Here is a 27978-nt window from a genome sequence, read left to right as displayed (position 1 = left end):
GGCTGGCTCTGCAGATCCAGTGCTTTCAGTGTGAGGAGATGACACACGACTGCTCCACGCCAGAGTTCATCGTCAACTGCACCGTGAACGTGCAGGACATGTGCCAGAAGGAGGTCCTGGTGAAGGATGATGGTGAGTTGCGTCACTGGAGAAGCTCGTCACTCCTCCCACGCTAACATAAAGAAGTGTGTGTTCATCTCAGGATATGTCCGAGCCGAACAGGCTCCAGTGCAACGTCGACAAATTGGCCTCAATCCAAGTAAAGCGGATTTGGATCTGAAGTTCCCTTTGTTGTTGTCATGAAGTCAATGTAGCTTAAAACTGGAGCGACGGGAGCGATCGCCGCGTGTGGAAAGCTATCGAGTGTTGCGCCATCTAGCGGTTGGTGAGCAGGATCGGTTTGTCTTTGTTATGAAACCACGGACACATAATCCCGTGTCTCAAATAGAGGATGTTTTGAAACGGCACAAGGGAAACAGTTTGTCTTGCCGTCGTGTTTGAAGTGTCCTTTAACACAAAGACAAAGATGGAGGGCTCTCGGCCTGAGGCCGGGCGCTCTGCTGTGAGCAGAAATCAAACTGATCTGAGGTTATAGCGAGGACATGCGCGTCAGTGCTCTGTAAGTATCATTAAAGAATGAAAGTCTCAGCTGCAGGTCAGTATTTCAAACAGAAGTCATGAATATAAACGATTTAATTTTCATCTGAGGAGAAAAACCTACCAGCTCACGCTGTGGCAGTTGTGTGTCCTTTGTGTGTAGTCAGGCCTTCCCAAAAAGTCCTGACAATTCATCCAGCCAACATTAACTTAATGCGGATATATCGGCATTGGTGGCTTCAAACTTTTAACTTCAAACTTTGAACCATATATTAACTGTTAACAACAGTTACCAGTATACAATATAAATACATACAAAACACACTCTGTACACAGCTTCAAACTTCGATTATTCAGGTGGCCTGACCGTGTGCAACACAACTCCACTCAGAAACTGTTGGCGCAATTTGCCAAACACCGAAGCACACACTTTTGACTGTTTTTACCTTTCCACATTTTCACTGTTCAAAGGCTGATGCTAGCTAGCTAGCCACTGCAGCTAGCTAGCCACTGCAGCTAGCTAGCCACTGCAGCTAGCTAGCCACTGCAGCTATCGTTAACTGCTGCCAGGACGGACTCATCAGAGTAGTGTAAAAAAAAAGTATTTTAATCGGCTCGGGCAGCGAAAGGAAGCACAGAAATCTGCCTTGCGTTTCGGTCCGGTAGGTGCCGGTACCCAACCCTACAGATCATCCATCCAGCCTATGATTTTCATGTTTTCATGAATGAAATGTTGGCTCTTTACTAACGAATAATGTGCCACCGTGACCTATTTGCTGCAGGACACTGAGGGTCACTCTTATGCCACAGGTCTACTTAATTTTCACGCCCCTCTTTCTCCTGCTGATGAGCAAAAGCAATGAGCTCCTGTCTTTGGAAATGTGGCTCCCGATCCGGAGGCCAGGCCATAGAGTCGACAGTTCTTTAATAAGAAAATCTCCGCATGAATGCTCATGTACGTCCCGGCCTTTATCTCCCAGTGTTATCATCAATGCTGCTTCGCATGAAAAGAAGGTTGTAGAAATTCAACTGAAACCATATTCTCAATTGCACTGCCACCTCTGTGCAATGTCCTCAAGTGATAAGAATAAAAAATCAGTGACAGTGTTTGAGTCTTATTAAGTGTAGCTGCCCGTTAACATGCGTCACTATAATGTAGACGTGAAAGAAGCAGAATGGTTGACGTACGTCCTCTATTTTCTGTCACTTTATACCAGCTGCTCAGCCCCAAAGGACAGACAAACAAAGTTAGCGACTAGCTGGTGAACGTAGCATTTAGCAGCAATGTTTTTTGTTGGTGGAGGCCAAAACAAAGCTAAAAAGGGTGAATTTGTCAGACGCATGACTAGACGCTTGACTTCTATGAATACTAATTTTGCTATTGTCGTCACATTGGAGTCAAGTTTCTCTTTGATAGCTAGCAGCTAACTAACCAAAGATGCTAAAAAAAAACTCAAATGTACTGAGGGCGACTGGATTCCCTGTGGGTTCGACAGGAGGAGCGACACCTTTCACGTTAGGCTTCATAGACATTTGATTTGATCGTTCATATGAAAAGTATTGATCAGTCCAGCTTTAAGCTAAGCTAAAGCTAAAGCTAGTCGTCCATTACATCAGCAGGTTGACGATGTCGAGCAGTTGCCGCTGTTAGTTAAAGCTGGAATTTGAAATCTTTGTGATGCTGTAAGGTACAGAACCGGGATGCGGATCTCAGCTTGTGGTGATAAATCAGTTATTCTGGGATTGGATGCTTTTCAGATTAACTTTTGCTCGCAGTCACTGGAAATTGCTCTCAACACACTTTCAGAGTATTCTGTGTTTTGTCTTTTGCCAAACTACTCAAAATGCTAACACAATCACCTTTGCACAGATTCACTTTCTAAAAAAGTGCTTTTAAGTAAATGTGTAATGTTATACAGTTGCTGTCTGTCACCTGTCTCTCTGCGTGCTCGAGGTCACAGTGAAAACATATAATTATCACAGCATCCAGCAGCACACCTAGTGGAGCAGTGATTACGAGATAAACACACGTTATGCTTCCTTTCAGATCGCTCTGAAAGGAAGTCTGCAAAGCAAACCGTTGTGGTTGATGTGTCACAGAGCAGCTTAATTTGCAGGTGAAGCTGATGAATGTTTGATAAGTAGGATCGTATTATGCTGTATCTGCTGTGATGTCTAGCTAACTGCAGATATGAGCAAAGTGACGCTTGATTTCACCACCTGAAACTGCTGCAGCTCAACTCTTCGGTTGATGGGCCTTGTGCCGCTTCAAGAAGCAGCGTCTAAAAATCTCAATGTCTGAAATCAAGAAGGAACATTTTAATTGTTTAATTGCTTCAATGAATAGACTGCCGACAACAATATCAGGCACCCAACCTAACAAGAGTCTTCCTGTCTGAACCTGCGCTCGAGCTTCATCATCACTCCCCAGAATCCAGCTTCATGTTGTTTGAAATGGTGGCACCAGAGTGAAGCACGGTCACTGGCCCGGTTCTGTGTATGGAGCCGGCGACTTCATGTCCGAGCTGCTGCAACGCCGGCTGTCCAGAGTGTCGCGCTGCTCTTGGTGTTAAACACCCGGAGAGACGACAGAGCAGAGAGACGGGTGGAGACGAGCGGCGGCCGCGCTCCCGACTTCACGGCTTATCTTAATTAGCTTTCACAAAAGTTAATTTACTGTATCATTGAAGGGGAAGTGAGAACGTGGTTATTTGGTTAAATAGAGCGACCGTGCACGGCTGCTGAAGTTTGTTTGCTTTTGTGTTTTTGTGTGGATGTGTTGTGTCTCGGCAGTGTTTGCTCCTGATGCTTTTTCAATCTCGGGTTGCTTTGCTAAAGTTTGCGATACATTCAGAGCTGAAGTATTGTTTCACTTACAGAGAGATTGTACGCATCTAACGAGTGGAAACTGAACACGGAAGTTTATTTTGAAAGGACACGATGCATAATGAGTGTCGAGTTTAGCGGATTCGCCTGCATGATTAAGGTAAATCCATGTGGGTCCATTTGATTCTGTTGTATTGGGTTTAACATTTGTACCATTGACCGTCTTGACAGTGCTGAACTTATAGCTTTTGTGAACTTTGCAATAGCGAGAGGAAACAGCAGCTGAGTTTCCTGTGAGAAGAGTCTGAATCCGCCCAAATCTGAGAGGAAATATGTGAGGCGTAAACCAGAAGTTGGTCCAGTAAGTGTCAGATTTGTCTGAATGTTATTTAACGCCTGACATGAGTAAAGTTTCCTCTTTTCCCCCTCATTTTGTTTTTGTGTAACATAATTGTGCTGCTGTCTTGAAGATGAATTTTATATCTATAGAGAACTTTTTTCTAGTTCAAAGGAAAGTAGAAGTGAATGACTTTCATTTTGAGGAACTAAAATATACCTGCTAACAACTTAATGTCCCTCCTGAGCATTTATCTGGAGGACATCTTTATCTCGGCTCACATAACCACTGCCATATAATTTCACTGCTTCGTCCAGTTTGACTTTAGATGAAAGCCAAAAGAGCCGAGTGATGCACGTCCATGGTTGTGTCCAGTCACTGTTGCACACAATATCCGATTATGATTTCTACAAATATGGCCTTAACCAACTCTACATAACTATTAGGAACCACATGCTTATCCTATTCCTTGCCTTTTTATTAAAAGCACAGAAGTACAACTAGTGTCTTTTGATTTATTTGGGTGGAATCTCATTTAGAAGCAATCAGAGGTCCTCCAGACTCTCTGGCACATCGGACTGCTTACTCTTCGCTGTGCAGCCGACCGTGCGGATTCTCATTAGACCAAATTTCTCGCAGCGCTCCGAAGTTGATAAGAAATCTCACCCTTTCTCCCGTAAATTAACTCGACAGCAGAAGATAGATTAAAGTGCTAAATCTTAGAATCCCCACGCAGAAATTAAATGAAATCCCCACCTAAGCACTCCAAACGTTAGGAAGTGTTTTCCGGTTGTTCTGTCTGAAATCCATCTTGGTGATATTTGCTCGACAAATAAGTCGCTGCAAATATTCTCAATGCTCATAGTTGGTATGAGAAATATGAGCACCAAGTACCAGGGTGGTGGTTGTGTGTGTTTGTATTGAGTTAGAGCGGTTCTCTTGGCAATACCGACATGGTAAAGAATCAAATATGAGACCATAAACATATATATATATATATATGTGGGGATTTCATTTATATATATATATATATATATATATATATATATATATATATATATATATATATATATATATATATATATATATATATATATATATATCTCCAAATAAAGATGCTGTTCTGTTGTATAAGAGCACAGAGTTGCTCACGTGAGCTCCCTCTCACAGTTTTATCATCGTGTTTAAAGTGCTGCATTGTCTTGGCACATTTATCTGCCGGGACAGCTGCAGTTTATTGGTTTTATTGGATGTTTCTGTGATATTTCAGGTTGGCGGTCCATCGTTATCGACGCGCTTTGGAAGAGTACTTTGGAAAGTAGTCACTGAAGTCACTTTTTTGTTAAACCTATTGGACAAAACTTTTACTTTTAAGAAATCTTCTAATTGTTTAAGCCAATTAAGGCTGTAATTTAATGTGTGTCAATACACAGGAAAGGAAACTTATTTTATTTTAACTGTGTGTGATATATGCAAAGAAGCAGAGGTCTAATCATCCAGAACGTGAGTTCAGGGAGCAATCAAGGCTTTGAATCATACTGTGTCGACATACAGACACAGACCTCCAAAATCAGAGGTCAGGCTGGAATTATGTATCACCATCTGCATTCAAAACATATGATTGTGATCAGACAATCAGAAAGACGAGGCGTCTTCACCCAACACAAGCCTGTGATGGACGCCGTCACAAGCAGCACTTAAGTCAAGCGGCCCGTGAATGGAGCTGGAACTGAACGCCATTCGTCATTCGTGGCTTGAAGAAGGGGAATCTCTGCGCCGTGATGACGCTAACGCTTTAGCATGAGAAGTTTTCCCTCCTGACGCCAACACAACTCTGTAGGAAGTAAGTCCGTGAGTACAAGTTATAATCGGCATCCCAATGAAGTCCACTGAATTAAACAGTTGTGAACATTGTGCAAAATATGACGCATGCATTTACTTGAGAAGCTTGTTGGAACAAGTTGTTTGTGAGATTAGTGGAGGGAAACGTTAACTGACCTTTTAGTTCAAAATAAATTATTAATACGAGCACATAAACTTCCAGAAACCCTTGTCATGTGTCACTCCACTTGAGTGCAACAGTTACAGGACCCAAAGGGCCACGTGTTCATTTAAATTGTGCGTTATCCCATGTTTTATATACTGCAAAGATCACCGGCGGTCCCAGGAGGTGTTGAGTAATCCAGTGGAAACGTTGTGCTGCGAGGACGCTGGAAGTCTTACAGCCTGCAGCATGAAACCTGCCGCTGTGTTCACAGCTCTCATTGGAGCCGTCACACTTCCCAGCATCTCTTGTCATTTCCTGCTCGAAACAAAACAAATGTCCATTGTAAGAAAATCCCGCGGTCGTAAATGGCTCCATAATCTGTTGGATTTTTATCTCCAGCACTAATTGGAAAACAGCGAGAGCCGATAACACAAAATGAGGTGCAGAAGAAGTAGAATGAGTCACTGACAGGGAAGACGGATTTGTCTTTTCTCACCTCAAACGATCACTAAGCTCATGATTATAGGAGTTCATAGTTATATTATATGTTATATAGTTATATCATTATATTAGTTCATAGTTATATTAGATGTTATATAGTTATATCACATTAGTTTTGTGTGTATCATGCAGGATGTTAAAAGCGGGTGAAGGTGTGATGACATCACAACTCTCTCTTCAGCTCTTTAACACTTCGTTGACACTTCAGCTATCTCTGCCGCTTCAACGTCAACTGCCACTTCATCTGCTTTCAGTTTTTACACTTTGAATGCTTTCAGCCTCAATGAATCAACTGAAACGCTTCAGGAGACGTTTCAGCATCTCTCGCCCTTTAAATGTTCGTTCAAGTATTGTTGACACTTCAACTGCCACCAGGGCTATGACAAAGAATGAAGTGTGACGCTTTCAGCGATTACAAGAGCTCCCATATGACCCCTGACCGGACATCCAATTTCTTATTATCTAATTAGTAAACCTGTTTAACGTCCCAACACCAGAATTGACCATTTCTGACGGTTCAGTATGAGAATGACCGTGTTCACAGGGCAGACATTTTGACTTGTCACCGGGAGCAAAAAGTTAGTTCTGACTCGTGAGCAGCGAGCCGGCGTGTTCACCACCAGAACCCTGGAGCCGGCACGCGGCGTTGGACTCATTAGTGTCGTTTATGTCACCTGTTTTTCTCTCGCCGATGTCAAAACGTCCACCTTGAAAAGTTCCCAGTGCAACATTTTGACATTTGGGAGAAGCGCCAGTGTCCTGACAGCAGTGACGGCTGCGTTGCATTCAGGTGCGCCAGCAGTTTGGTGACACCGAGTGCCGCATCGCTCCAGCCAACTCACACCTGAATGAGACAGAATAACTGCCATTGTTAATGTCACCTGGTCCACCTGTGCTTTCTGTCAGCAGCTCGTCTGCAGCTCTGGTTTGTACTTGGCGTCGGCACAAGTCCGCGCTTGTCGGCCGCTTTTTGTGCTGAATCAGCGCGTTGAAGGAATCACACTGATCGTTTGCTAAAAGGATCGAGCGGCCGGCTAAAACTAACTACACCGACAAATCCCCAGGGCTGCTCGTTAGCATTGTTGGTTCCCCAAAAGTTTTTTCCTTTAAAGCTCCTCTGGATATGTGCAGACACGGTGAGAAGAGAAGAGGCACCCTCTGGGAGCGCTGCTGCTGAAAAGCATGAAGGGCTGTTTTCCTCATTCGCCGACTAATTATTCGAGACACTCTGGCAATTTTATGCAAAACCTCGTGGAGACACAGAGTCAAGCTAAGTGACTGCTAAAGGAACATTAGCCCAATTATCCAGAGACGTTTCCCTTTAAGTTGGGTCCCTCTTGATGAAAGAATACATGCTATTTAAACCCTAATTACATCCTCCATCTCACAGTTTCAGTCTTTGTTCCCACTCTCACACACACACACACACACTCACACCCTCTAATCCTCTCATTACCAGCCTAATACATGTCTATCCCTATTTCAGGGATACACTACCGCAAGTCCTGCGCCTCGTCGGGAGCCTGCCTCATCGCCTCGTCCGGCTACCAGCAGTTCTGCACCGGCAAGCTGAACTCGGTGTGCATCACCTGCTGCAACACGCCGCTGTGCAACGGACCCAAGAAACGACCCCAGGCGTCGGCGGCCATTACCCTGCAGCTCCCCGTGGTTTCCCTCAGTGTTCTCCTGCTCCTGTCGCCCACACTGTGCTGACAGACACCGACATGCGTTTGGACAACATGAACTATCGCTGCGACAGCGCAGAACACGCACTGTGACATGTATGTTCCTTGAGCACGGGAAAGATTGTACAGTACTCGTTCTCTGGACTCCCATTCTGTCGCAGAGGTCTTTTTTTTTTTTCATTTCATCATCTCATGTCTCAAACGTGGTCGTGGTGCAGCCACAAGGGCACGCTGGTAAGGTGAGCGGGAGGACGTGGATCAGCTCCTGGCTGTGTTGTTGTGCAGCAGGTGGCTCATTCGCTGCATCTGTCTGTTGTTTACTTTCACTACAAGGTCAAATAAGACGTACTGCAGGAAAAAGATAGTGAGTTCAGATTCATTCTTTATTCTCTGAGCCGGAGGAAAAGCTTTACAGAATACATAACGCCGTGATTTGTTCCAGATCAATACCTTTACCTGGGACGATCACGGATTCGGTTGTATTGACGAAAGAGAAAAAGACAATGTGTGACAGTGATGCCGTTTAATGATTCGGTGCAGTCAGGAAAATGGTATCGGGTGAAGAAAATCCCTCGTGCTAGTCATTATGTTTAAGCCACCTGCTGCCCTGAAGCGCCTCACAGACACATCATCATCATGTCAGTGGAGAGGAAGTTTGCTCCTGAAACTTTCCTCCTCTCGTTCAGTAACAACCCGTTCTGTCGGATCACTTGTACGTAGAGCTGCGGGAGCATGTTGAAACACAGAAACATTTTTCAAACTATTTACCACACATTCTTTGCATCTATGATGATTAGAATCGTTTGCGTTGAGCTTCGAGACATTCAAGGTTTGAAGCTCTGCTCGTTCCCTACGATCAGGGGACATGTTGTGTGTCAGTATGCACACCTTGTCAGAGATTATTATTAGTCAAACATGTCATGACAAGACGTAATATCATGCGCTGAACACGCAGGTTGTCGGTGCTGTCCATCAGAGTGTAATACTGCTTGTGCAGCGGTGGAGTTGTCGGTTCCTGAAGCTCATGTGGAGTTCGGACAAACATGTCGGATGCATTTTTAAAGCCAATATCTTGAGCTCTGCATGGCCAACGTCTGTGTTCAACACCAGCTCTGTGTCCTCTTCTGCCTCATCTTGGCTGATGCATTGCGAAGCATCTCGTGGCTTCAGTGCCGCCGGCCGTCAGCGAGCGCACGAAGCCACAGGACTTCACGCCGCTCCGACCTCTCCACGAACGCATTCAGAGAACTGATGACCGAACGGTTCCTGGATGACGACCAGGTTCATGTGATGCTCTCAGACAAACGCCCCAAACCATCACATATTTACACAAAAGTGACACAGCGAACAAGCGAGTCAGGTTTTTTTTTTTTAAATGCCAAACAATTATGACCCAACTTACAAAAAGGCCTTAAATAGTGAGAAGAATCACATTTTTTGCATGAATGAATGTACCTGACCATGTCCGCTTTATCTGTTACCTTGAATAGGTTTTAAAAACATATGTTATTGAAAAAAAAATCTTCTTCTTTAAATGACCAAATAAAATCTCATTATTTACATTTTCCCTCATAAATGTAACAACAGACTTTTATATGCCGCTCTTGTTTTATTGCTCTTATGAGTAAGAAAAAAATGAATTTACACGCGTCCGTCATTAGATTCAATGTTAAGGCGACAACTACGATGCGTTCAGGCTCCTTCCTGCAAGTCAAAAGTGTAGTGCAGACATTTATAGGCTATAATAAAACCTCCTGTGGGTCCTGAACCAGTCTTTTAACGCAGGAGATCGCTGTTCTTTTCCCATTTTCTACCAAAAGCATCGGTTTCTCAATCATTTCGGTCGGAAGGCTGCTGTCCTGCTTCAGCGTGTTATTCCAGATATATTCATCACATGCAAACAACGCATTTTGATGTCTAATTTGGAGAACTTTTCCTACTGATACTCTTGAGTGTATAATAAATGAATTCTCCGACAACAGCAACGATACAACTACTAATGAAGTGATGATGTCCGTCCTCGTAACAGAGGATTAGCATCAGGACATTTTGTCTTATATTATCAGGACATTCAATGCATAGAAAACCACAGAAGGTTGTCTGACACCGACAAAGTGTTCTTGGTTACTTGCTGGTCGTTTGATGCATTGAGTCTAATAACTTCATGCTCAAAACGAATCACTTGTTTACTGCTCTGACTTCTCACATTTGAGGGAGCTAAAGGCTAACATGCTAATAATGAGTAATGAATGTGGGGGAAAGTACTCTCGGCCACTAAGCTCGAATCGTTCAATCCTCAGCCGTCAGCGGGAACGCACAACGTGTCGCCCGCATACTTGTGAGTGTACAAGTGTCCTGGTTTAGTACGCTCGCTCGACAAGGACCCACACTGGATGCTGGGTACCTTTACCTTCAACATGCTGAACTCAATATTTCACCTTTTGCATTCATCATTTTCTGACTCGGAGTCCCGTGGAGCTTGCTATCGTGCTAAACCGTCAGCCGAGTGTGATCTGTTCATGAAATGTGTGACTTGACATGTGTTGTGTTTTCTGTGTGTTGGGAATATCTCTACATGTGTTTCTGAAGGCACAGCACAAGCAGCTTTCATTGTACTCTTCATTGTTTTGCATTAAACTGTGCAGCACGCTACACTTCACTTTCTGATGGTACGTCTGTCTTTGTTCTGGGAACGGTGTCGGACTCTCCGGTCTGGCTGAGGGAAGCTGTAATCGAAGCCACTCCGGAGTCGCTTTGGCTGTGAAAGGTTGTGAAGGTGGGAGGAGTTTTCTCGTGAGCCAGCGTGGGTCGGGCGGCTTTGCTGCGACGCAGCGACTTCATCAGCAGCGGCTGCAGGGAGCGCGCGGAGGCGGCTTTGGAGTTTCGCACCGTGCGCTTGTTGATGTGTTCGATGGTGAGGCGGCACCGCAGCACCTGAACGAAAACCTCCCTGAACTGCCTGGAGGAGAGGTTGTAGAGGAACGGGTTGAGGACGGAGCTCAGGTAGAAGAAGGAGTCGGCCACAGGATGCAGCGTGACGTAGTGGTGGAAGAAGGAGACGGTCCAGTGGGACTTGGGCACGGCGGCCATCATGAGACGACGGATCTGGTTGGGAAGCCAGCACACCATCAACGACCCCACGATGAGACCTGAGGGGGAAGTCAGAGACACAAAGGATGAAAAGAGAAATGTGTAAATCCATGCAAAGAGTTATGGGAATGCGGGATGAGGGATATTTTGTGAAATACTCTTATTGCTGAGAAAATGAAAACCACTCTGATGAGAGGGGTGTTAATCTACTCATCCAAGGCAAGTAACTGATTACTATGTCTTCCAGGATGTTACACTATTCCTGTGGGAAAGTCATACAAGAAGAACCAAGGTTTTGCTCTAAAATATGAGAGTTTTCACCTGCAGCCCATGTAGTGTTTAGTTTTTAGAGAGGCTTTTAGAAGTAGACCTGCAGCTGGAGGGATGATTATTGCAAAAAAATGACCCAGCGCTGGTTGAAATCAGCAATCTAACGAACCTGCAGCTGCTCCAAAATGTGACCATCAGTTACCTGCGTCACACCTTTGAGTACCTCAGCTGTGTGTGCCACTGATCCAGCAGAGTGAAACTCAGTGCGTTGACCTCCAGGACAACAGGACGACCTCTGTGAGTCACGTGGAAGCACTGAACACACCGTCGTCCATTCGTTCCCCTGCAGTGTATTTACGCTGCGACCGAACGGCTGTACATCATTTACAAAAGGATCGAGACATCGCTTCATGCCGACTAACAACAGACAGACATATTTATTTATAATAAAGACTGTCGAGGGAAGAGTTATGAGCTGTATTCACAGAATAAGAGGTTGTGTCCTGTTTGTTGACATGTAAACAAGAGTGCACTTCAACATGCTGGAATCACTTCACCTTGTTTTTTTTTAAGAAACAAATGTTTTTTTTCCCATCACAGACTTTTGAGACGACAAGAAATGCTAGAATTAAAGATTCAAGCAGATAACAATACAATGAAAAAACTATTTTATTCAGTCCTAACACACAATTACAATAAACTTAAGGTAAAATAAAAAATAAGGCACACTATATAAAAGATATAACAGTATTGCACTGCACGGCCGGCTGCCATCGCTGTGTGAGTGAATGAATGAATGAGCAGAAAAAGTCATCCTTTCACCCTCTTAAGAGACACTAACTCTCCTAATGAAGATATTGTCAACATCACACACGTCACAGCTCCAGTTTTAATAAAACAAAGATGCATTTTGTCAGTTGTTTATGTCGATTCAAACTTACAGAGATCAAACTTTAAATAAACCAAAAAAAATGTCCCTTTGAGTGACGACGCCGCGTGTTACTGATTAGCCAACAAGGTTGTCTTCATTATGGGCCTCGCTCTGACCGAGGCGACGCGTCAGGGATGAACCGGCAGCATCTCTCTTCAGGATGGATGTGTGGCTTTCTGTTCAATTTGTTTTCACCCGTCACGCCGGCTCATTGATCACAGTCTAAGCGCTCATCTGGAAAATTGCCACTGAGTCAGCACAGATCAGTAAAGAGAACGGTGTGCAGCCGAAACGTGAACGTGTGTGTGTGTGTGTTCACTCTTGTGTATGTGTGAAGCACTCGTATGTTGTTGATAAAGCTGCACTGTTATTATAATTCAACTCTTGACATGCTAAATACCTCAGTGGAAGCTCACGGCCTCACCAGACAGAGTCGCTGTCTCGCGGCCGAGAGAGGAAGTATAACTGTCTGCTAATTAGAAAGCAATTAACCCAGATTGTTGGAACTATTAGCTGTCTGTCTTTGATGTAATTGGAGTGTGAGATTGAGCGTCTTAGTTGGACGGTGCGCTGCATGCTGCAGGAGAGCGGGGCGAGGAGCGCCGTCGTTTCAAGTAAAACACGTTTAGCATCGCTTAACGCGCTGAGACGAGAAAACAGACGGAAAGTCTTTATGAACCTCGACGTCACACGCAGACGTGGAGGTCCGCGATAGAAGTGGATCCTTACACTTCGAAAGGGGGGAAAGTGATAATCCTGAAGGCTTTCATGAAATTAAAACACACTTTTGATACGTTTTATGTTCTGCATTTTGTCAGCTGCAGTCGTTCAAGAAGTTGAAATCCTGCAAACGTCTCACTGCAGTTAAGATTTGACAGTTTTCATCGTTAGTGGCCCGGTTCCTTCATTCCCTCGGAGGATTCACAGGAAAAGATTCACACCTGTAACGCAGTGTCACGAGGTAATCTCACTGTTACTCTCTCTGACCGCCACACGAGAGCTGCATCACATCACCGACAATGTAAACCATCATTTCCTGCTGCTGAACACTGAAAGCTTTCACTGGCTGAACTCACTCACAACCGAGCTTCAGCTGCTCATAGAGAAATGTCCACTTGGAAAAAGCTTGTTGTAAGTGCATCCTTTAACAATCCATGCATTGCCGCACATTGCACGACAACAGAAGTCACACAGTCACTGTGCAGAGGAGTTAGATTCATCACACATCAATGGAGACACTCAGCGTTGTCTTTATTTGGGCCTTTCTGTCCGAGAACTCATGAAAAGAACACGACGAAATTGAAGTAAAGACACAACGTAGAACATTAAAACAGCAACAACAAAAAAGCAATTGACCTCTCTGAGTGCCGACGACACGACCAATTTAACACAACGTCTCCAAAACGGATGAATCGCTCCTCAAACTGAAGCTGATTACGACACAGTAGCGTCATGGCGTAGATATTCAACAGCACGAGCCAAAATCATCACTTTAAACTTTGCTGCCGTCGCTGCATCGACACCGTTGCTGTTCCTGAACCACCAGCTGCACTTCCTTCTCTTTCAGCAGCGCTTTGTGAATGCAAAGCGTCTTTCATAACTGAGGGAGAGACTTTTCCAACAGAGGGCATCTGCACATCGGCGGTGCCCTTCAGTTCCGTGATTGGAAACGGCTCCCTCGATTTAAAATTGAATAATCAAGAGAAGAGAAGTTTTTCCTCCAGTATTTATAGACGCCGCATGTCTGGCGGCTGGATCTCGTCGGCAGCCGAAGACCGTCTTGATTGCATATTGATTTAAAACATATCACGAATCTTTAACATTGTGAAAAGTGTAAATGAAGGAGAAGAAGAAGATGCCATGAAATCATGACAATGTGCACGAGGAAGTTAAGGAAGCAGCTTCCTTCCTTGTTTGTTGTGTAATAATGAAACTGATTCCACCCTCAGAAGATAATTATTTACATCAGTAGCCCACAAGACCGTCGTATGATTTGAGGAAGAAAAGTATTTTGTGTGTATATATCAGATAAGATAAGATAAAATAATCCTTTATTAGTCCCTCAGTGGGGAGATGACAGGATTACAGCAGCATTGCTCACAAGTAAATAAAGATAAAAAATCAAGTAATATAAATAAACAGTAGAATGGTAATGAAACAAAATAAAAAAAATATAATAACAGTAAGAAGGATATTAAATATACAGATTGAATGAAAATGTGTATAAACACACTTAAACGTAATGGATATTGCACTCAAATTAAATATTTTACCCGAAGTATGACCTGAACTGTGATTTAGATCTTGAAACTATGACGTTAAAAACTGAAAAAATAGTCACATGATCGGGTAAAAATCACCTGAACACGTACCTGTAGAGAAAAACTGTGATTGGAGCAGGAAGACACGCCCACCTTCAATGAGACACACCCATATTTATTAAGCCACACTCACCTCCAATAAGACACGCCTGCCTTCAATAAGACACGCCCCTTTTCGTTAAGACACGCCCACCTTCATTAACGTCAGTGAGCAGCATGGAGCTACACAACTCAGACAAAGCAACACAATGACATATTGTTCTGGGGCTAATTACCTAATATTAGACTAAATGTACTTCAGTGTTGAAGCCGTACATTCATACAAAGCCCCTCTGCACCGGTGAGGCAAAGCAAAGTGAGAGAGAGACTAAATAAATAATAAATAAAGTAAATAATGGAGCAGCCGTCTTATCGAGCTGCTTAGAGTTTCTCCTCAGACGGTGGAGGAAGTTGTGCTGGAAGACTGTCCTGTGGATAATAAACCTGTGATGAAGGCAAACATCATCAAAGCTTGTGACAACGAGTACAAATATCCCTTCAACCCACACACACACACACACACACTATCAGGAGAGAGGCGCCGTGGATGATTCACACCCACAGAGAGTACAAAGGAGCTTTCTGCAGATTGGAGTTTTGGCATATCTTCTGCATTATAATGAGTTTTTGAGCTGCCAGATGGGCGGGTTTAACTCGCTCACACAGATCCGTGTAGGCCGATCACGGAAAAACATCCTTTATTTTAAATAGTTAAACAATTTCTGTTAATTCTTTTACACTTTGTTGGCACGTATCGTGCTGTCAAATGAAACCATGAAGCCTGATTGCAAAAAGAAGGTAAAATGAGGTTTTCTTCTGCTATTAACGGCTGCTTATGATTCATTATTTCTCAGACCGGACAGTCTGAAGACATTTATGAGTCAGAGAGGCTGAAAGAGAAAGAAGAGGCAGAAGATCTTCAGCCATTGAAGCGCTTGAGTAATACTTTGAGTAAGTCACAGAGGAATGATAATCCTAATAATTCTAATTACTTTAAGGAGACTTCCTGCTGGAGGCTGATCTGGTTCCTTATCTCAACAGGATGCTGTTGAACATGCACAGATGTTCTTGAACGCAGAACAACTCTGTTGCCGGTTCTGTCAACATTTGCTGAACGTCGCAATAATGTCATTGTGTTGATTTTGTCTAATGTTGCGTTAGTTTGGGGGTAAAACTATGTTTGAATGCGTCAAAGCATGACTTCCTCTTCAGGTGAATCCATCTTTAAAGGGTTTTGATCTCATCAGTCGTGCAGAGCGAAGGAATGCCGATCAATTTAAATTGGTTTTGTTTCCATTTCCCTTTCAGATCATGCAGACGAGAGAACTCACGTCATCATTGAGGTTAAGTAGGATGAGATAATGTGGCCGCTAATGTTGTTTGAGCGGCTCCGTGCTTGTAAAACATCTGGTAAAGGTGCATTCATAATCCCGTAATTAATCTCTTCATGTATGGAGGCATGTTCTGGCAGCGGAGCTGGTCCACAACATCTGTTGTGTGTATGCTCTCATTATGGCGCCGACTCAAGGGATTTAAAGCTGAAGGAGGAATATATTGAGATAAAAAGAGGACAGAAAGATCCGACTGAAGGAGCCGTGAGTGAGCAGAAAGGTCAAACCGCTCTTATCAACAATGTCGCAAATGAATATGGGAACAGTATCGCTGTGTACTTTGCACTTTGCCTTCACCTGAAGGTCCATCGGTTCACGCTCCATGCCGTGGTTGTGTGTGCCGAGATGTTATCGTGCTGCCCGTCATGAGGCCTTCAGGATAAATGATCCACATGCCGCGATAAGGAACCTCATGTAAAGATGTGAACAGTCACAGATGGACCGGATAAAGAAGCTGTACATGCGCTCGGGCTGAATATGAAGCTTTAAGAGTAGAAAAGACTAGAAAAGACATTCACAACCTATCCAGTCCTCTGGGGAAATATCTATTCAAAGAACTCCAGCAGATCCAGGATCCAGTTTACTTAACTAGTTGTTTTTTTAACCGTAGCGAACACAAAATGATTGATGATGATGATGATGATGATGAAATACTGCTTGTGGTAGTATCATAGTAAATGAAAGGTGTGCGAAAAGGAAAGTTTAAAATGAAAACTAGCTTTTTTTTAGCATTTAATCACACTAATAACAAACAATTTGCCATAAAGCCTTGCAATATGCTGTTTTCCATATAAATTCGTCACTAATTAACGAGTCCACTTACAGACAATATGAGGCTCGCGAGTCCTTGTCCAGATAGAACCAGCTGCGTTTGTTAAATCAAGCGTTTCTCTATGAATCAGAAGTCTCTACGCGCGATCGCACAGACGCTCCAGAGGCCAAATTCAGGCGACTCCTTTTGCTTTCTGTCTGAAAACACCATCACTCAAACACAGACACACCCAGGTATCTACAGCTGCGTCTGTAGAGCTCACACAGCTTACTGGATGCACAAACACATTGTGTTACGTCTTTGACAATGTAATGAAACTATTTCACTGCTCATCCCGACCCTGCTTACATGAGATTGATTACACTTTGCACAAAACATGAGGCCACTCGTGAGTCAGAATAATAAATATAGGAGGATATATAGAAATCCACGAGCTCAGAAAAGTCTTCTCAAAGCCAAAGCAGGAAGTACTTGAGCTCTGAATAGCACTTGTGCTTTGTGAGTTTAATCCAGCGCCGTGTGGACTCACAACAACTCACACTAGGTGTGTTCATGCTTTCAGCGCAGACACACACATGAACAATAGGGGTAGAAATGAAGCCATCCTTTATGGGGTATTACACTTGTAGAGAAGGATGGAGGAAAACAAGTAAAGATGCGCTCTTAGGAATGATACAACTTAAATAAAAACTGCCTGTGAAAAATACTATTTTTTCCGTTATATTTCTGACATAACTTATCACTGAATTCTAATTTCCCACTTTCGCTCTGTGCCAGATGTCTATTCTGAATCTTTTATATCTTCTACATGTTGCGTCTTGTATGCAGCGGAAAAGAATAAGACATTTTACAGTTTGCACACAGATCATGAATATTTAAAAGTGGTTTGGAGTTTAGAAGAAGGTGGAGAGATGCACCTGAAGCTGATCGGTAACCAAGCCAAAGTTGACAATATAAGAATAACTTCTGCACTTTTATTGCAACAATAACAGTGAAACGTCACAATAACCAGCACGGGAGCTCTGACTCACTTTGTATTTGTTGCAATAATAATGTAATGAAGCAAAGAGGCAGTCGTATTTAATCCTAAACAAGCCGCAGCAGTCACAAACCGGGCAGTTCACATTCCCACGTTGTCAAAAATATACTTTTTCTTTATTCTCACTATAGTTTTATTACCTGAACCGAAGTGACACGAAGCCGGTGATGAAACCCTGTTGGTTCGTCCCTCTGAACAACCCGTTGTAAAGTCTTTCTTATCATTGTGTTATTTTATCTTATCTCATTCGCCTCAGAGTGAAATAGGTCATTGTATTACAGTTCAATCCAAGTCATTCATTAATTCAAATGAGCACTAAACTGAGTGTAGTGATGCGGGTTAGCATGCAGCACCACTGTGACGCATCCTCCATCCTCCATGACGTCACATCCTCTGCTCTCCTCTGCTGCTTCAGGGTGCATGTGATGAAAGACAGTTTGCTTGTGTGTTTTGGTGGCGGTTGTTGTTTTTCTGGAGGCAAAGCTTGAGGCGCTGCATACCTCAGGACATTAAAAAGCTCCTCCAGCTCCACCTGCTCCCACTGCGGCTTTCAGCCTTTATTCTCAGTAACATCCAACATGACAGAGAGCCCATTCCCCCTCATTAGGGAAAGAAAAGCAGGTTTGCTGTGATACATTCCTGGAAATAGGGAGGATGGTCTGGAACTGAAGACTTGACACTTTTATCAGTTGCTCATTTTCTTCCTCAGGCCAGCTGCTGCTTGGCCGACGGCAGAAAAAGTAAATGTTTATTTTTCTAAAAGACATTGGAGTCTCAATGTAATGTGCCGTGCATTACATTTCATTTAGCTGACGCTTTTATCCAGCGTGACTTTCAATAAGTGCATTCAACCGCGAGGACAAACTCCACTCACAAAATCAAGAAAGTAGAATTTCTTCTAGAAAGCCAAACTACAAAGTGTTCAGTGAGAGACATTTAAGTGCTCCTAAAGTGCTGCTTTCCTTACTCGAGGCGTCGCCGGTGTTTTTAAGTTCACGGCGGAAGATGTGGAGACTTTGTGATGTCAACGAGGAGCTCGTTCCACCATCGAGGAGCCAGGAAGCAAACAGTCCAGACGAGTTGAGTGTTTAGCTCGTAGCGACGGAGCTACGAGCTGATTGGCTGAAGCCGAGCGGCGTGAACGGGCCGAGGCGTGAGGTGTGACCGCGTCCTGGATCAGAATCAGCTTTAATGGCCATGTAGATCACATAAGTTAAGATAAGATAATCCTTTTGTTAGTCCCTCAGTGGGGAAATTACAGGATTACAGCAGCACTGCTCACTGTAAATATAGATAAAGATCAATATAAACAGTAGAACAGTCATAAATCTAAATTTAAAAATTAAACAGAAAGAATTTTAAATATACAGATGGAATAAAACAAAATAAGTGTGTATAAAAGTATTGCGCAATAAGTAAAATGTGTATAAAAGTATTGCACAATGAGTAAAATGTGTATTAAAGTATTGCGCAATAAGTAAAATGTGTATAAAAGTATTGCACAATGAGTAAAATGTGTATAAAAGTATTGCACAATGAGTAAAATGTGTATTAAAGTATTGCACAATAAGTAAAATGTGTATTAAAGTATTGCACAATAAGTCAAATGTGTATTAAAGTATTGCACAATAAGTAAAAATGTGTATAAAAGTATTGCACAATAAGTAAAATGTGTATTAAAGTATTGCACAATAAGTAAAAATGTGTATAAAAGTATTGCACAATAAGTAAAATGTGTATTAAAGTATTGCACAATAAGTAAAATGTGTATTAAAGTATTGCACAATAAGTAAAATGTGTATTAAAGTATTGCACAATAAGTAAAAATGTGTATTAAAGTATTGCACAATAAGTAAAAATGTGTATTAAAGTATTGCACAATAAGTAAAATGTGTGTAAAAGTATTGCACAATAAATAAAATGTGTATAAAAGTATTGCACAATAAGTCAAATGTGTATTAAAGTATTGCACAATAAGTCAAATGTGTATTAAAGTATTGCACAATAAGTAAAATGTGTATTAAAGTATTGCACAATGAGTTAAATTAAATTTGCATACATGGAATTAGACGCCGGTTTCACTTTGCTCTTCGTACTTGTGTACAATAAGCAAAAGATAAATATAAAAAAGACAAAAACAATATAAGAAATCCTCCATCTGCTGCCTTGAAGCTAAAACGACGCGGTGAATGTGTCATGAAATGCTTCAAAATAGCATGAAATATTAATCATTGTTCCTACAACAAAGGTTATGTGAGCCGGATGAGTTATGTGCTGCCATAAATCCATCTAATCTCTCCTCAAGGTTTCTGAGCTGCACGCCGTGTGGAGGCTGAGGCGCCACTGCAGCGCTGAAGGTTCAGCTCCTCGTCTGCAACTCCATCAGTAAAACGTCACAAGCGTTGCAGGACAATGAGGATGCTGTGAATATCTGGTTTAACCTGATTTCATCAATGACATTTACATGAAATATCATTTTCAAGTTAGCTACACATTTTCTAAATATTACATCTCACTATTTAAATATGAACAATAAATGACTCGACTGAGTGCGATGTATTTTTTATCTCTTTTAAGCGCTTTGTTTTGGTTTCACAACCTGTAAATCTTCATTTGGTTCAGCATCAGCAACCTCATTGCTGCAACTAATCTCCAACAAACTCACTGCAGCACCCGACAAGGGTCAAAGACCAGCGGGAGTTCATCCTGTGAAGGGACGTTTGATGGAGACCAAATAAATGGACATTAAACTATTGGACTATTGGTGATTGTGTCGTCAACTTTATATGGTGATAATATGTACATTGTACGTGTTAAAGTTGCCAAAAGTAGGCAAAACAAAAACAGTCTTTAAAGCATCACGTCAGTCCTTGAGTTTCAGAGAAAAGTGTTTTGAGGGATTTGAAACTGATCACCTGACGGGCGTCAGTGTGTGTGGTGAAACCGTCTCGTCTGCGACGTCTCAGAGCGCTGACGCGGCATGAAGCCGCGCTGTCGCCTCTCAGCCGTCTCCAGGATCGTCTCCCCGGCGGCTCGGCGAGGGCCGGCTGTCACTCGCGGGACGACTCGCCTTCAGCTGTGTTTGCTGCCGAGGGGCCGCCGGGGCTCTGGAGCTTATTACTGAACTCTGTCGCTGTCACTCACTGCGGAGTGGACGCTGACGGACGAGGGAAGGAACGCAGAGCTGCAGTCACCGACCGGCCCGGAGAGGCGCAGCAAATCCTCCCTGAGGTTTACTTTATCGTGGAGAGTAAAAGAGTTGGAAAAAGAAGCCACCCAAGCAGCATGGAGAGGCCGGCTGGGAGCGAGGATGTGAAGTCAAACACAATAAATAAGACTCATCGATCCGGGTTGCAGGCGGCCGTGGGGTCGCTGCACTTCGTGAGCGATGGCTCGGCCAGAGGAGAGCAGCTGATGGGAGCAGGTGAGACAACACGAGGCCAAGAAAGTTATGAACCTGGAGGGATAACGCGCCAAGAGGTTCTTTCACGCTGAGGGATTTGATCTCAGGAGTTAGGTGATCATTATCGTGTCCATTTTTTTTTGCTGTTGCAGTTCATCTTCCTGTGTTTCCGAAATGAATTCAGACATTTCTAAAAGAGCTTTGGTATCAGAGCCTTTTCACAGATGTTTTCTCTGCATGGAGGACAGTGTTTGCACATGACGAGCATCACAAGGGGACGTTCCACGCCGCCATGCTGCAGTGCCACCACGTCAAAGTTTCACTGGAAACTACTGACCAAACCATCTCTGTACACTCATACTCTCAATTTGTTTTTATTACAACTTCAGTCTCCAATATTTTCACCCAGTGTGGGAAGAAAGAAAGACTCTTGCAGTTGCAAGTCTAAAGTCTAAAAACTGCACTAATCAATATTCTCACACTAACAGATCAAGTGTCATATGTTCAAGGTAAACAGAAAGAATTATCACCCGACTCTGCAACCCGTCTGTCTTTGCAAAGGCAGGAAGCAAAGACAGTTGGAGGTGAGACACAGATGTTCGGGGGCAGATTCAGTGGAGCAAATACAACAAAGTAGAGTCCAAGCTAACCGGCCACGTCCAGCGCTGTCAGGCTGCTTCTAAGCTTTGACAATCACTAGAGTTTATACATGCGTCTTTGAGTGGCACAAACTCTCGCAGCCCGTCTGGCAGCAGTCACCCGGTGGCCTCAGTGTCTTTCCTACTGCTCCTTTTCTATTGAGGGAAGCGATCAGCATCAGCTGAGGGCCTTTATTAGGCCTCATCCCGGCACCTGTCCCCCCCGAGCCGTTTACGGTTATGATTCTCAGGACATGAACCCAAAATACTGACTGTGATGAGTCCAAACTACATTATATACAAGAGAAGAACTTCTGCATGAGAAAAAAAACACATCGACCTGTTCAAATAGATAATCAGTAGATAGAAACTTAAAAAGAGAATAATACGTTCCAATTCAACTATGTTTTATCTTTAACTGATGAATGTTGATCACAACCGATCTGTCTTAACCCATTTTTGTCTCCAGACTTCCTTTTCCCTGTTTGAGTCGTCGTAGGAACTCCAAATTAATTCCAATACTTGTGTTTATTGTGTGTATTTGTTCAGCAAAGTCTTGGAAAAAGATATTTAAAAGATATTTTGATCGTAACTATGGACATCCAGCATGATATGAGCCAGATTCCCCAAAAAAGCCTCCTGGAGCGTCAATAAGACACTTTTTTGGAAAGATTAGGACCTAAAGAATCAGAACCTGCAACAAAAATCACAATAAAACAAAGTCTTGTCCTGTTAGGAAGGAGTTTCAAAATTTAAAAATGTTTAAAAATGGAAACAAATGAGTATTTTGCGCCTAAAGAATGCCTGAAATGGGCATGCTGGGACTTAAAATGGGCGCAGGAGGATTTTCGCACCTACACAAAGTGTTGAAGAACAACAGCAACCTGCTCTCTCATTCCTCTCAAGTCTTCTCACATCTATTCGGCCTCACCGAGAGCTCCAATCACAAATAGCCCGCAAAAGTCAGAGGTCAGAGGCTGAAGGCAGCAAAACAGAATTAATATTCAATTCACAAAAGCTGGCTCCCAGTGACTGAAATAAAACAACTCGCTAAAGCAATTAACCTTCTGTCCCTGGATGTGATGTGTGGGCAACTTAACAAGGATGTTCTCTGCTTTTAATTAGTCTCAAAAGTCGCCGAGCCCAACCAGGATTAAAAGTTATTTCAAGGTAAAGTGGAGCAGGAACGTGGCGGCATCGGTGCATCAGAGCGGAAACCCAATGCAACGAGCAGCAGATTGTTTCTATCTGCAAACTGCAATAACAATTAATATTCACATTTAGATTATTTATGCTGCAGAGAAAAGCCAGCAGCCAATCAGGAAGAGAGTGCTGTTGATGCCAGCTGACTGCGGCGCGACAGCAATATTCAGTCAAATGTAATATTGCATAATGGCGATGGAGGCCGGCTGCCAGTGCGCTGATGCTCAAGTTGCTGCTCATGAGGGCTGAGTGGTTATGAATTTTGAAGTAGTTATTATAGAATTGATAATGTGCCTGTGAGGTGTGCAGTGTACAGCATGGCCTGGATGACTGTAGTGGTATTCTTTCAGAGACCGTCCAATAAACTGAGCTAAAAACAGCAATAAACAACACAGCTGGAGGCTTTTAATACATATTGATATATTATATATGTGCAACTTCTTCCAAACACCACGGAGTAGATCCTGTGCTCTGTAAATCTATTTTCTTCTTCTTCTAATGCTGCAATAATAATCCAAAATGGCTGCAGGATTCAGAATATATGGTTTATAAATGGGGTGTGTGCGTGTTTCATTTCAGATAGTTCATCTCAGATCCGACGGATGAGAAAGACTGAAGCTTGGGAGCGAATGCGGTTCTTCAGACAGAATCATGTTTATTCCTCGCAGCTGCGTTCAAGCTTTGTCTGAGTCCTTCATTTAACACAAAAGTTACAATTTACAGCTTGATTTTGGTCCAGCGGCGTTTGTTTTTTACTCTGCGACACGTGTTTCCTGCTGGTGACGACACACTGATTGGAAAAGCAAATGTAACCGACTCCTCCTGAGCTTTGCTTTGATTTCAGTTGCACAGAAGACATGACATGTTGCACAGAGCACTATGCAGAGGAAGGTTAAATTCAGCTCCTTCGAATGCCCGCTAGTTCTAATTATCCTAACTTTTAGTCTGGGAGTCATCACAGGTATGAGAGAGAACAAGCGAGCAGGAAGCTGACAGACCTGTGATGAAGCTTTGGGTTGATGAAGACGTGTGTGCCGGTGCTTTGATTGATAACGGGAGGTAATGTGTGTTTTGAATGACGTGTTTGACAGAAAACACAATCACGAGGGACATATTTTCAAATTGGGGTTTGTTCCAAAGGATAATTGAGAAACAGTGGTTTCTTTTCTCAGACACATGAGGGGAAGCGTCTGAACTGTCTGACAGCGACGTCCCGGGTTCATTAAGAGGCCTCAACCTTTCACTGTGAACTGATTACATGTTGCAGAAAGAGTAGCAGCACATTATTAGTTTAAAGCGGCCCTTCCCAGAAGAGGCAGCTTCGTTTTAATAAAGGATGATTAATTCATTTTCATTTTTCATACAGGATGATTCATGTGGTCTTGTATTAGCATTGCAGACTTCTTGAAGAGATGAAGACGTGTACCCGGTGGTGCCATCATGTGTCTTCATAACATCATAATGTTCATAATCGTGTCACCGCTGATTGTGAATTTGTGAGAGCACGTTCGGAAATTACATCGAAAAAGCCGGACAGAAACAATTACGTTGAATCAGGCAAATAAGCTGCAGAGGGATGATGAGGAGTGGATGACAAAAACATTTTTTGACCCCTCCTGCCTCATCCGTCTGAGGTCACCAGAGCACAGAAGCTCAATTTGATTCACACACACCGTCCAGGACCCGATGCACAATCATCATGTTGCGTGGAGAACAAATAAACGTTTGTGTTATTGTGTGGATTGTGGTGTCTTATAAAAAGACACACGTCTGTGCTGAGGACTTCACTTATAGTCACAGTGCTCAAAAGGATTCATACTATAAATTTAGTCCGAATGAAAAACATCTTCTCATTTCATGCTATTTAAGGATTAAAGAGTTATTGTCTTATCATTCTCTCGTCATATTTTGTATTCCACTGATTTACATTGCCGTGAAACTTGGAGTGTGTATAAAAATAAACTCTAAATATGTTGCACAAAAACTTGTAACAGTTCTGTACAACTATGTAATTCATTGACCTTGCAAATCCGTCAGCAACTCAGTTGAGTTATAAAGTCTAAACCCTGATAATGTGAGATTGTAACAGCACACAATGAATTCCAAAGCTGTGATCCGAAACCATGTAGCAGACTATCATGACATCATGGAGTGTGTGTGTGTGTGTGTGTGTGTGTGTGTGTGTGTGTGTGTGTGTGTGTGTGTGTGTGTGTGTGTCATTAAACACACAGGATGTGTGGTGATGGATCTCACTGGAATGCAGTGATATGTTACCACAGATAAACCCATGTGTGTTTCCAGAGTAGAAACACTGTTTGGTCATATGTTCTGTCTGGGAAGCCGCAACTTTTGCACCAAAACAAGTGCATATATTTATATATATTTATAAATTGGGTCGCTTGGTGGCAGCAGACCCAAGTGATTAAGGCTATTTAGACGTCCAGCAGACGAGCAGCAGCATTAGCGATCATTTGGACTCGTGTTTCTGGCCACCTAACAAATCTAAATCAAATATTTACTCACCCTTCACCTCAGCTCTCGTCTGGTCTCCGGTATCCACAGAGCCAACTCCCTGGCTCTTTAGCGGCTAAGTGCTCCATTTTGTTCTCCAGCTAGTTCTTGACTTTGTCTGTTTAGCGTTTGGCAGCGAGGAGGTAACACACATCAGAGATGTTCCACTGTTTCCAGCAGCGGCAGCAGGCAGCTGTGCGACCGCACCTTTCCTCTTTTGGTTCATTTCCAGCAGCAGCAGCTGTTGTTAAAGTCGACGAGAGCAGTGGAAATGAACCAAAAGAGGAAAGGTGCGGTCCAGAAAATTGTTAATAAATGATTTCCCTTTACTGAGAGACTGTTTTGACCATGCATCAGCACAGGACACATTGAATAACAGGGAGTTCATCAGGGCTCGTGCTGCTTCTCGTCAGTGTTGTGTGTCTGCATGTGTTCTCTGTGACTGACACTGTGGGAGTCTGTTGTGTACGCTGCGGTCCTATCTCTGGAATGGCAGCATCCGTTAACATCTCTGGGTCCGGCCCTTATCATGTCCAACGCTAGCGAATGTCCATCGGACCGGGACGGTGCTCAGGATGTCCTCACCAGTGCTCACGCTCTGCTCACCGCGAACATTTCAGATATCAAAATGTTGCACGGGTTGGACAACTGAGGGCAGTTTTTGGCACTCAATGCGAACCTGACGGCCTAAAAGGAGAGTCCCTCGTGTAAGAGGTATTTTGTACGTCTTCTATTTGGTACTAACTTTCACTTAACTAAAATAATTACTGAAAATATGACAGCAATGCTGTGAGACATTTAGTGACTTCAGTCCTGTGTCACATTATGACGAGATGACATGCACGAGATGGATCTTCACTTATTTCATCCTTTTACAAAAGTGTGTGCGTGTGTGTGTGTGTGTGTGTGTGTGTGTGTGTGTGTGTGTGTGTGTGTGTGTGTGTGTGTGTGTGTGTGTGTGTGTGTGTGTCTAAAATCAATCACTTAAATGGTCATAACATTGAAAACAGCATTCAAAGACACAAAGACAATGTGGTGTTTTCAGTGCTGGTGATGAAGAGGCTGTCTGACACTTCCAAACAACCCGAGCAAAGGTGGTAATATATATATATATATATATATATATATATATATATATATACATATATATATATACACACACACACACACACTTGAGTTCCAAAAACTGAGACAGCATACGCACAATAATAACAGACAAAAAACAGATACACAGAGAGCTCTGCAATCATTTGTTTGATCAGACACAAGTTGTATTTTCTCAAATATTAAACTCACAACCTACCGAGGAAAATGATGGTCTGCTTCCTGGCTGTCTTGACCCGTGAGTTTTCGTGCTTGGGCGCTCTCTGAGTCCCGTTGACGGCGCCATCATCGAACCCCAAAGGTTTCCGCAGCACGAGGACCATGGCTCGGCACATGACGGCCACGCAGATCAACACGATCATGTAGACGATGAAGGCCACAAAGATGCTGACCCTGTACATCACCCAGCGCTCCCTCAGATTGGTGCAGAAGGTCAGATTCTGGACAGGTGTGTCGGTCCGGAGGGGGATGTGTCCCTGCGTCCCTGTGGCGACGAGTAACGGCAGCGCCACGAGCACGGACACCAGCCAGGCGAAGGTGATGAGGCCCGAGGTGCGTTTTCCACCCAGGGCTTTGAAGCGGAACGGGTGACAGATAGCCACGTAGCGCTCAAAGCTAAGCGTGGCCACGTTGAGGATGGTGGCGTAGCTGCAAGCCTCGAACAGGAAGTTGTAGATCTTGCAGGCGGCGTTCCCTCCCGTGGACGAGAAGGGAAACCAAATGGCGCTGTAGAGCTCCACCGGCATGCCGATGAGGAGCACCAACAAGTCCGAGCACGCCAAGCTAACCATGTGGTCGGTGACGTTCTTCTGCAGGTAGCCGTTGCGCTTCAGCACCTGTGTCACTCTGATGGTGACCGAGTTACCCACAATGCCCGTCACCAGGATGAGGGTGTAAAAGATCGTCAGGAAGATCTTGACGGAGTAGTTGGGTTCCAGCTGCCCCCAGTCCTTCTCCTCCGCTATCTCCATTTCCTCATCCATGGTTAGGGAGCGGCGAGCTCTGATTTTGTCCGTTAGCTTATCAGGTCAGCGGGGCGAAGTCTCTCCGGTTAGAGCCGAGAACCAGAAGGGAGCCGGTTTCCAAGATAACGACTCACACTGGCGACTTCTCCGGGTGTGTAATTAATCCCGGATTCCTCGAGGTGAGGATCCCAGGCCGGCAGTAAAGTCCAAATCACAGCAGGTGTATCATCTCATGTCCGTTTACAGTCGAAAATATGAGGAGTAATCTGCACTTTTTACTTTGTTCTAAATATTTAGTGTTTTATCAGCCAAAGCCCAGCATGCGGCCCGAGCCATGGTCCATCTCCTCCCTCCCGATGATCATCTGA

The 27978-nt window shown here is 43.5% G+C and overlaps 2 protein-coding genes across 2 annotated transcripts; one reads left to right on the top strand and one right to left on the bottom strand.

The window, feature by feature from the left end:
• The first annotated feature begins 38 nt into the window (after positions 1 to 38).
• LOC137783341 (ly6/PLAUR domain-containing protein 1-like) lies at positions 39 to 10613 on the top strand. The gene is made up of 2 exons (XM_068573204.1): positions 39 to 132; positions 7735 to 10613. The coding sequence occupies exons 1-2, from the start codon at positions 39 to 41 to the stop codon at positions 7959 to 7961; spliced, it is 321 nt and encodes a 106-aa protein (XP_068429305.1). The 3' UTR covers positions 7962 to 10613.
• LOC137783340 (G-protein coupled receptor 39-like) lies at positions 8304 to 27974 on the bottom strand. Its single transcript, XM_068573203.1, has 2 exons — positions 26845 to 27974; positions 8304 to 11082 (listed from the first exon to the last, which is right to left on the bottom strand). The coding sequence occupies exons 1-2, from the start codon at positions 27626 to 27628 to the stop codon at positions 10583 to 10585; spliced, it is 1284 nt and encodes a 427-aa protein (XP_068429304.1). The 5' UTR covers positions 27629 to 27974; the 3' UTR covers positions 8304 to 10582.
• Between the last annotated feature and the right edge of the window lie 4 nt (positions 27975 to 27978).

This window comes from Clinocottus analis, unplaced genomic scaffold, assembly GCF_023055335.1.
Source record: "Clinocottus analis isolate CAN_PGR_092001 unplaced genomic scaffold, fCliAna1.0.p SCAF_12, whole genome shotgun sequence".
In the NCBI taxonomy this organism is placed as follows: Eukaryota; Metazoa; Chordata; class Actinopteri; order Perciformes; family Cottidae; genus Clinocottus; species Clinocottus analis.
This window is presented reverse-complemented; position numbering and strand designations above follow the sequence as displayed.

What these genes read in the sequence shown, in the direction of transcription:
- LOC137783341 (XM_068573204.1), top strand. Translation starts at nt 39, where the DNA reads ATGACACACGACTGCTCCACGCCAGAGTTCATCGTCAACTGCACCGTG. An exon ending in GGTCCTGGTGAAGGATGATG is followed by an intron (nt 133 to 7,734) that starts GTGAGTTGCGTC and finishes TCCCTATTTCAG; the next exon opens with GGATACACTACCGCAAGTCC.
- LOC137783340 (XM_068573203.1), bottom strand. Translation starts at nt 27,628, where the DNA reads ATGGATGAGGAAATGGAGATAGCGGAGGAGAAGGACTGGGGGCAGCTG. An exon ending in GCAGACCATCATTTTCCTCG is followed by an intron (nt 11,083 to 26,844) that starts GTAGGTTGTGAG and finishes CTTCCCCCTCAG; the next exon opens with GTCTCATCGTGGGGTCGTTG.